The 10,241-nt window shown below is 40.3% G+C and overlaps 1 protein-coding gene across 3 annotated transcripts in view; it reads left to right on the plus strand.

The window, feature by feature from the left end:
- The window catches only part of LOC111866072 (transmembrane and coiled-coil domains protein 2), a 77,322-nt gene that overhangs the window by 28,937 nt on the left and 38,144 nt on the right, over positions 1 to 10,241 (plus strand). For 2 of the 3 annotated variants that reach the window (XM_023854633.2, XM_023854632.2), the window contains exons 5-8: positions 6,551 to 6,749; positions 6,840 to 7,068; positions 7,203 to 7,247; positions 7,327 to 7,409. In XM_023854633.2, the coding sequence (XP_023710401.1) occupies positions 6,551 to 6,749; positions 6,840 to 7,068; positions 7,203 to 7,247; positions 7,327 to 7,409 (556 nt within the window). The remainder of the gene's footprint in view (positions 1 to 6,550; positions 6,750 to 6,839; positions 7,069 to 7,202; positions 7,248 to 7,326; positions 7,410 to 10,241) is intronic. The other variant, XM_023854634.2, reaches the window with a different exon arrangement.

Consider the following 10,241-nt stretch of genomic DNA (forward strand, 5'->3'; position numbering starts at 1 on the left):
GGGGAGAGTGGCGGGGTGATGACTCGCCTATTACGCGAGCGCTATGTTACCGCCACGTGCCGCTGGGGAGGTAGGGGTCCTCCGTTTCGCAACATGTCACACTATATATAAAAACAAAACAAACTCCATGATTTTAGTCTGCAAGCGAACTATACCGACTTTTGCGGATGGAGGGTGTCGCGTGGTCGGTGCAACAAATCCCCACGTCCATTAATTTCGGTTTTCTAGACCAGAGCTGCTATTTCCTTGAAATAGCTCATGAATTATCATCACGAGGCTGAGTGGAGCCCGTTCCAGACCCACTACTTCTCAGGAAAAGTCTGGTAGTGTCAGGAGTCGAACTCTGACCTCTTGATCTGTAGCCAGAAACGCCGACCAGTAGACCACAGAGGCGGGCTGTCTGTATATAGTAATTGGTAAAATATTCTCATTGAAAAAATATATCAGATGGCATAAATATTGCATTTTATTACACTGTGAATAAGTTGTTAATGTTATAAAATGAAATAAGTGAGAAAATTGGTCTAGGAGAGAAACTGTCCTGTACTTGTTTTAGAAGAAGAACTTTTTCAATTTCTTGTCTTGATTTTTTAAATATTTCCATCATATCGCCTCCTCATCCACGTCTGTCTCCTCCTCCTCCATCATCATCATCATCATCATCATCATCATCATCATCATCACTGCCAGTGTCAGGGTCGTCCCATAATTTGGTGTCCTCTGGGTTTATAATTTAGCAATATTTTTGGGAGTCTGTCATCATTCTTGAAATATGTTCATACCAGTTTTCTTTTTGCCTTTCACTTCTCATAGTTCAACTCAAAATTTTTAATCTGAACGTATGTCTGTATTTTAGTTTTCATGTAGCAGAGTATATTCAGCTAATGGACATAGAAACTTAATTTCAGCTGACTCAATTTTCCTTTTGTCTGATTGATTAACTATACAGTTCTCACTTGCTTTAGTCAGCGTAGGCACTTCCAGTATGAGTATGAGTATCAGTATGAGGGGTGAGCCATAAAAACCGGCCCTCGCACCGTGACCTTCAACGATCTATTGTGCTTCCCCTTTGGATTAACCCTTTATTAATCCTACACTTTGAGTGAAATGTAGGACTTTATTTGTGGGGGCATCATCAAAGTCACTTGGTTCCATGAAGAATTGACCCATGTGGCGATATCTTAGGTAAGCTATAGCCTCACAATCACATAGGATACGCGTGCTTGATTCGTCTTCTTGTAGGCACTTTTCCCAAGTTGGGTCGCGTGTCAGTCCCAGTTTGAAAAGGTGCCCTTTTAGGTGGCAGGGTCCAGTAAGTAATCCTCCCACCCATCTTAATTGATCTCTGTTTAATTTTACCAGGTCCCTCATTCTTTTGGCAGAGGGTCCGGATATAAATCCTTTTGCCTGTTTGAGTCCAGTTGTGGATTCCCAGTGTTTTTTGTGATTTATGTTAGTCCAGTCCCTGATTGCTTTCTGGGCCACTCCAGTTGAGATGCCACAAGCTGGTTCAGGTCCTATGAACGGCTGTTCAGATCTTGTTCTTGCCAGTTGATCTACTGTTTCATTCCCTGCAATATTCTCCCACTGAGATATCACAAGCTGGTTCAGGTCCTATGAACAGCTGTTCAGATCCTGTTCTTCCCAGCTGATCTGCGGTTTCATTCTCAGCAATACCCTCATGGCCTGGCACCCATACCAGTTGAAGTCTGTTATGTCTGGCTAGTTGTGTGAGGGAAGGCACTTCCAGTACCTTATATAATTTTTGTTGTGTATTTTTTAACCTTTTTTGTTTCAGTGTTCTTTGTACCATTCCACATATTCTCTGGAATTTACTTACTGTAATGTTTATGTCTTCATTTAGGCCAGGCATGTCAAAGTCAGCTTGTACAGAGGGCCACCTCAGCCCTATAAATAATAGTCCAGGTTACGTCCATGATGTAACATGGGTGTCTGCACATACTGGTATAAGCCGCTTACATAACTGTATTAAACGTACATTCACGGAAAATCTCTTTTGGAATTTCGTTTCCATTATCTCATGTGGATTATTATGGGACCACATATGCACATTTTGTAAATTATTTACACCGTCCAGGGTAAAAGGCGCCTCATCACTAAATAAAATGATGCTTAACAGTTTGAGATGAGCTTTTATCCAGTGGCACAAATCCATACGCTGTGCATGGTTGCCTGGTTCCAGATGTTGTACCCTTTGATCATGGTAAGGATACAACTCTTCATCATGTAAAGTTTGCCACCCCTGCATACGTGATATGTCGACGCAAGAGGCCGTTCTACGAGTGGACAGATGCGGACTTCTCTGAATCATCTCAAGAATGTTTATCGTGTGTTTATCATTCGTACATCCTCCCTTTCAGAGTGCACAGAAACACTCGGAAGAGAACCAGTATCACACAATGTCTGGTGAATTCGCGTAAATACACTTCGACATGTAATCCTTCGATCGGGAAAACGCCTTTGGTATTCTTCAACAGCAGCACTTGCATTGCCACCGCAAAATCCACACACAAAATACGTATTACAGTATTCCATGTTTGAAAACACAAAAGGCATTTCAGCAACTCCGCACAATTAACCTCCCACCCATTCAACACGGGGCCGCAACGTATACTGAAGGGAACTTGCGGCTAGTGTGAATCACCACACTCAAGGACAAACATAGATAAGACTTGTCAGCTGATAGGTACAGTGCGTGGACTCGCCAGAAGACCAGGAGGAATGTGCCAAACTTCGGGAGGGTGTTGCTTATCTTAAAGTATGCCGATATAACCCAAAACACCTATGTCCAAAGTTGAACGGTTACGGAGATAATGGCCTGAGAAAAGTGTGGTCTTCTGGCGGGTCCACACACTGTACCTATCAGCTGACAAGTCTTATCTATGTTTGTCCTTAAGTATGGTGATGTACACTAGCCGTAAGCTTATGTGGTACCTTCAGTGTACGTTGCAGCTGCGTTATGAATGGTTGGTAAATTAGGTGTGTGGAATTGCTGAAATACCTTTTGTATTTTCACACGTGGAATATTGTGATATGCATTTTGTGTATGGATTTTGCAGTGGCAATGCACGTGCTGCTGTTGAAGAATACCAAAAGCATTTTCCCGATTGAGGGATTCCATCTCGAAGTGTATTTAAGCGAATTTACCAGACATTGCATGATACTGGTTCTCTTCTGAATGTTCCTGTGCACTCTGAAAGGGAGGATGTATGAATGAGAAACACACGAGAGAACATTCTTGAGATGGTTCAGAGAAGTCCATGTCTGTCCACTTGTAGAATTGCCTCTCACATTGGCGTATCACGTATGCAGGTGTGGCAAACTTTACATAATGAAGAGTTGTATCCTTACCATGATTAAAGGGTACAACATCTGGAACCAGGCGACCATGCTCAGCGTATGGATTTCTGCCATTGGATAAAAGCTCATCCCAAACTGTTAAGTGTCATTTTATTCAATGATGAGGCGTCTTTTACCCAGGACAGTGTACTTTAGTAGTTATGTAGTCAGCTTATACCAGAATGCACAGTCAGCCATGTTATGTCAGCGCTTGCCACATGTGTCATGTATAGTGCTTGGAAACCTAAGGACAACTATGACATGATGTGCGAGTTTTTTGTAGTTCAATTTAATGGCTTCATGTCACTCACAAGTTAGTTTGATGTTACGTACATTATTAACATTACAGAAACACACATTCCTGTCAGTTTAATATGTATTTAGTAATCAACAAGTGTGTAACACCTGTCAAAGTTTGACACTTCTCTGGCCATTATTTCCATAACCGTTCAACTTTGGACATAGGTGTTTCGGGTTATATAGGCATACTTTAACATAAAGAACGCCCTCACGAAGTCTGGCAGATTCCTCTTGGGACACTCTGTGTGTATATATATAGTCACGTGTTGAGTATGTAACGCAACAAATAACTTCACGCTGTCTTGGACATAGCGAATTTATTCTACATTCGCTCTTACATTTACACAATTCACAGTTTCACAACTACTGCCATCTGCAGTATCTCAATTACATCTCCTGTAGTCATTTCCATTCACTCGATAGAACTCAATAACAATGGACTTCACCTCATACTGGATACTAGTAACTCACTCAATACTCCCTACACAATCCTTATGTAGCTTTCGCACTGACAACACAGAAAACAGTTACGTGATAGCTACCACTGTTACATAACGTCGTGTTTACAGGCATTGCTGGGGAACGCTGCCGAGAGTTGTTTATTGCTGCATAGTAACCGCGGTATCCCCTGTTACGTCACTGGGGGGAGGGGTGTTAACCAAGCATTGCGTAATAATGGAAGGAGTGGGGTATGTGACTTCACTTGCAGAAACGCATAGTTCACGTGACCCCTACTTCCTGTTGCTCCACTCACGTCACAATATATATGTATACATATGTAGGCGAGTCAAATAAAAACATTAAATATTTTTTGAGTATCATTTATTGTGCACAAGTGGTACAAGGTTGTATCACTTCTCAACATAATCCCCCCATGCTCAATGCAAGTCCTCCAGCGCTTACAAAGTGCATGAATTGCTTTAGAAAAAAATTCTTTTGGTAGTCCGCACAACCACTCATGCACTACGTGGTGTACCTCTTCATCAGAATGGAACGTCTTTCCTCCCATTGCTTCTTTGAGTGGTCCAAACATATGGAAATCACTTGGGGCAAGGTCTGGTGAGTATACCAGATGAGGAAGACACTCAAAATGCAGGTCATTGATTGTCGCAACTGTTGAATGGGCAGTATGGGGCCTTGGATTGTCATGTTGCAAAAGGATACCTGTGGACAGCAATCCACGTTGCTTTGATTTGATTGCAGGCCAAAGATGATTTTTTAGGAGATCTGAGTATGATGCACTGGTGGCAGTGGTCCCTGTAGGCGTGTAGTGCTCCAAGGTGACGCCTTTTTCATCCCAAAAGAGAGTCCCTGCTGATGGTTGTGTTTGAAACTTCTTCGGTTTTGGAGATGAGGAATGGCACCATTCCTTGCTCGCTCTCTTCGTTTCCGGTTGGTGGAAGTGAACCCAGGTTTTGTCCCCAGTAACGATTCTTGCAAGGAAGTCATCACCTTCTTCTTCAAAGTGCCGCAGAAGTTCTTCACAAGCATCAATACGTCATTCTTTCAATTCAGGAGTCAGCTGCCATGGCACCCATCTTGCAGACACTTTGTGAAACTGGAGCACATCGTGCACAATGTGGTGTGCTGAACCATGACTAATGTTTAAACTTGCTGCAGTTTCATTCAGTGTCACTTGGCGGTTTTCCCTCAGTATGGCTTCAACTGCTGCAGTGATCTCTGGAGTCACATCTCGATGTACCTGACCCTGACGAGGAGCATCTTCCACTGAAGTCACACCATTTGCAAACTTCCTACTCCATTCATACACTTGCTGCTGTGACAAACATGCATCATCATACTGAAACTTCATTCTTCGATGAATTTCAATAGGTTTCACACCTTCACTACACAAAAACCGAATAACAGAACGCTGTTCTTCCCTGGTGCAAGTCTCAAGTGGGGCAGCCATCTTATACTGGTGCTGTGACGGTGTTTGTGCATCTGCACTATGCTGCAACCTACAGGCCATTCTGCATGCTGTTTGTAGCATGCTTACCAACTTACAGGATAATAGCGTGAAATTTCGATTTTTTATTACAAATTTAAGGTTTTCATTTGACTCGCCCTCGTACATATGTATGACCTGGCTGATGTGGAACATGGTTACTCAGAAACCATAAAAAGTGGAGATGTGGACTAACCCTGCCCATTCTTGTTTCCTGGGCATTAAAGTGTGAGGGCAGTTTCTGACACCTCTGTTTCATCATTCCAATTGATCCAGATGCCCCCCCCCCAAAGTAATCCCCTTCCATCTTACCCTGCATAAATAACCTGACACAGTGTGACTTTTCGAATCTGAAAATGGAGACAGCATATTTCACCACATTGTTGGCACTCAATCACAAGACTAGATGGGGATTATAATTTTTTTGACATTTTTGTTTCTTAATGTTACAGCATTCAGATCTGTTCCACTGCATATATTTTCATGATATTTATGTATGTATAGTTCATACCTATAATTCTGCAGTAGACAGTTGTGTTGGTTGTAACTGTATATTCGATGAAACAGCATCACATGAGTAAGATTTGAGGCTTTCACGGCGGTGACTATCATGATGTTAAAAATATAGTGTGGTAAAACATCTCACCCTTTAACAGTTACATTTCTCACGAATAAATTAACACTCATGTTGAGTTTCAGTCAGTAAGAGTTGCAGTATCTGGCATTCCTATCAGGTCTGTCACTGAGAATTAACCCTTAGCTGTTAGCTACATTATACAGTTAGATAATTAGTTACCATGCATTTGTAGCTGCTTATCTCAGTATGCATGGGAGAACCGAAATGTTGACAGGAGACACACCATATGCTGATGCAGAGATTCGTAATTGTGACCCAGGAAGAGTTAATGAATGATACTGTGATACTGCTTTTTTTCTCTGTAGGACATCTTCTTACCATCATCATCATACTTGTCCAATGGTTCTTCTGAGCAGGTTACAGGTAATCTGTCAGTTGATGAAGTTGATGGACATCTTACTGGCTCTACAGATGTTTTAAGAACTCGAGCTGCTATTGAACACATGCAATTCAAAATTGGTCGCACAAGAGACTTAATCCGCGGGGAACAGACAACAAGAGATGGTATGTTTTATAGAAATTTACTTATTTTTGCAGTATGACATTAGGAGAAATATTCCCTGTGAAAAATACCGTATATTTTCTTTGTTGCAGATAATGTAAATGAATATTTGAAACTGGCAGCAAATGCAGACAAGCAGCAGCTGCAGCGAATTAAGGCAGTGTTTGAAAAGAAAAACCAAAAATCTGCACAGTCCATTTCTCAACTACAGAAGAAATTAGAGAGTTATAACAAGAAATTAAGGGATTTAGAAATGCATGGATTACCAAGTAGCCATCGCCAGCCCCGAGAAGTGCTGAGAGACATGGGTCAGGGGCTTAAGTGAGTTTATCCATGTGCTTTTTGGGTTCAGTTTGTCTTCTTGTGCTGTGTAATGGTTGAGTGGTTGCTTTCTTCATGATCATTGTAATTTGTATGTTTGTGGAATATGGAAGAGCTTCTTGTGTTGTTTCCAGAAATGTTGGTGGCAACATCAGAGATGGAATTACAGGCTTGTCAGGGTATGTGCTATTGTGCTTTACATATGATCTGTTTGTCCTGCTGCAATGGACCGTTTATAAGAGCTGACTTCTTTTTCAGGACTGTTATGTCAAAACCAAGAGAATTCGCACATCTTATTAAGAACAAATTTGGAAGTGCAGACAACATCAATACTTTAGCAAGTAAGAAAATTTTCCTCCACTTCTTGATGCTGCATCTCATTTTTAGCCTTTTTCTTCTTTACTGTAGATGTGTTATGATCCCTTATTCAGACAAGGGGTGGGATTCCTTTGATGCAACTGAGGACACAGAAGAACCTGTGTTTAGAGAGGGATTCATTAATAAAAATAAGAAAGCCAATTTGAAACACGAAGAAATTCAAAATAACCAAGTGATGTAGGAAAGCTAATCTATATATGAGATTTCAGCTTCCCATTTTGGTGAATGTTAACACTATGGTAGTGTGGAATGTGATGCTGTGTAGTTTGGTAGATGGATAACAATGCTTTTGAGGAGCCTGTTTGCTCTGTCTTCAGGATAGAAGAGTGAGCTGAATGCAGAAAATTTTACATGATACAGGAAAGGGATGTAGCAGGTTGGTATGAAACATATGTACCTGTAAACAAAACTACGTAACATCACATCCGAGAGCACTGTAAAACTAACTTGTGTAATCTACAGTGAAACTGATAAATTTCACCACCATTTTTGGGAGGTTATTCTGAGCAGAAAATCTCAAATCATGGGTCAATTCATCTTTGTTATCGTGATATTGTCTGAAATGAATATTTGCCTTAGTTATATGGTGTTATCGACTAAAATGCCCAATATGATTGCAATGAGCAATCTGCCACTTCATTTTTTTGTTTGTTTACTGACCAGAGGTGGAGAAAACATGGGTGTACAGTATTCATACTACCTGATTGACATTTAATGTCTGTTTAATGAAATTTTACATTACACTACCATCACTTTCACATGTGCTCTTCAAAATGTCCCCCTTGTTCCTGTACACATGCTACAAGGCTTTTCTACAATGAGTGCATCCACTGCATGCTGACCATTTCATTTCTGATGCTAGCAGCAGCTTCATTTATTCTTTGCATCAGCTGCTCTCGTATGTCTGGCTTTCCATTCAAGTACACCCTGGATTTTGTGCAGCCCTATGCGATGAAGTCAAATGGAGATAGGTCAGGTGACCAAGGGGGCCATGACACAGGCCCACCTCTTCCCAACCATCAATCAGCAAAATGTTCATTGAGCAATGCTGTTACCTCTCTGGTAGCATGAGGAGGAGTTCCATCATGCTGCAACCACAAGCGGTTTTGTATTGCTAGCAGAACATCATATAAATACAGGGGTAGGTGACTTTGCAGATGACCCTTGAAGAAATGTGGCCTAATCACATAATTGCCTAGTAATCCACACCACACATTTACAGAATATCTGTGTTCGTAACTACATACTCTTATGTTTCGTGGATTTTGATATGCCCAAGTATGCAAAGTTCTTGTGTTATATATGCCATCACAGGTGAATGTATCTTCATCTGTGAATAAGATGTGTGGAAGAAAATCCAAATTTGCCTGAAGCCATTCATGAAACTCCACATGAGGTGCATAGTCTTGAGGCAAGAGGTGTTTGACACTCAGTAGGTGGTATGGTTAAAGACCATCAGAATGTAATATTCTTCATACTTGAGTAGGTGGAAGTTTATTTTAAGTTTAATATTATTGTATTTATATATGTTGTTTACTTGACTAGCATTTATAATTTTCAGTGAATGCATCCTGTTTGTATTATATATTTATAACTAGGAACAATATCAAACACTTACTGAGAATATATGAAAACATGAATGATAAGTTTAACTTAAGTGGAGTTTACCAACTTCAATGTTGCAGAGTGTCCACAGATAAATATAGGACAAACTGGTCAACCATTTAAAATCAGATTTAAAGAACACGTAAGAGACATAAAGAATGGTGGACAAAATTCCAAATTCGCCCAACATATAGTGGACACTGTACACAAATACTGAACAATAGATCAGACTATGGAAATCTTGTACATTGGAAAGAAAGGACGAATGTTGGATACTCATGAAAGATTTCATATATATGAAATCAGCAAGAAAACTTTCAGTTGAATGACAGTTTCACCGAAACATTTAACCCAATATACTACACGATAATCGCAGCCTATATGACACAATAATCGCAGCCTACCAAGCATAAACAACAACTTTACCCCCATCCTACATCCACTACACCCCTACCTCCCCCCCTCACCTACACAGTACTCCATAACAACATACATCCCAAATCAGTTGTAATCCATCTCCTCACCAGATCAGACATATACACATAAATAGAGGGGCTCGTTAAATAGTAAGTATATATTTATATTTATTTATTTACTGCAGTTGGGCTTATGCCTGGTGGTGACTATATAACTACAATACTTCAGTCTACACTACATGCAACCACTGAGAATATTCACTAATTTTTATCACTGGTATATTATTTCCAGGGAATCAAAATTAAGTAGTAACGTACAATATAGCAACAGACCTCTGAGCACCATAACATCCATCTGTGTATACAACATGTCCGCATAAGTACCACCACATATTACAATTCCAACTATGTACTTTGAATATATATGGACAAATACCGTCTTAAGTGCAACAATTTTATTGTAGTTTTTACTTCTTTTTCCTCCTCCACACTACATGTTTCGGCCCTAAATGGCCATCATCAGGTGTGTATCACTCACGTAACTGTTACACTGCTTGTTAAAAATGTAAAAATCCCAGTCTTTCTAATTGTATAAAATCTTTGTTAATCTACACGCGTCGATTTGATTTTTAAATTAGCACTTTTTAAACCTTAATTCAAGTTAAAATGTCTATAAGATCTTTGTTCTCTTTCTTTTTCAAATTAAAATTTTTCAGGGTACATGCCCTATATCTACGGTGCTGCAGCGGCCACTTCTTGTTTTTATCGCTGTTC

Source organism: Cryptotermes secundus, unplaced genomic scaffold (genome assembly GCF_002891405.2).
Source record: "Cryptotermes secundus unplaced genomic scaffold, Csec_1.0 scaffold318, whole genome shotgun sequence".
Lineage (NCBI taxonomy): Eukaryota > Metazoa > Arthropoda > Insecta > Blattodea > Kalotermitidae > Cryptotermes > Cryptotermes secundus.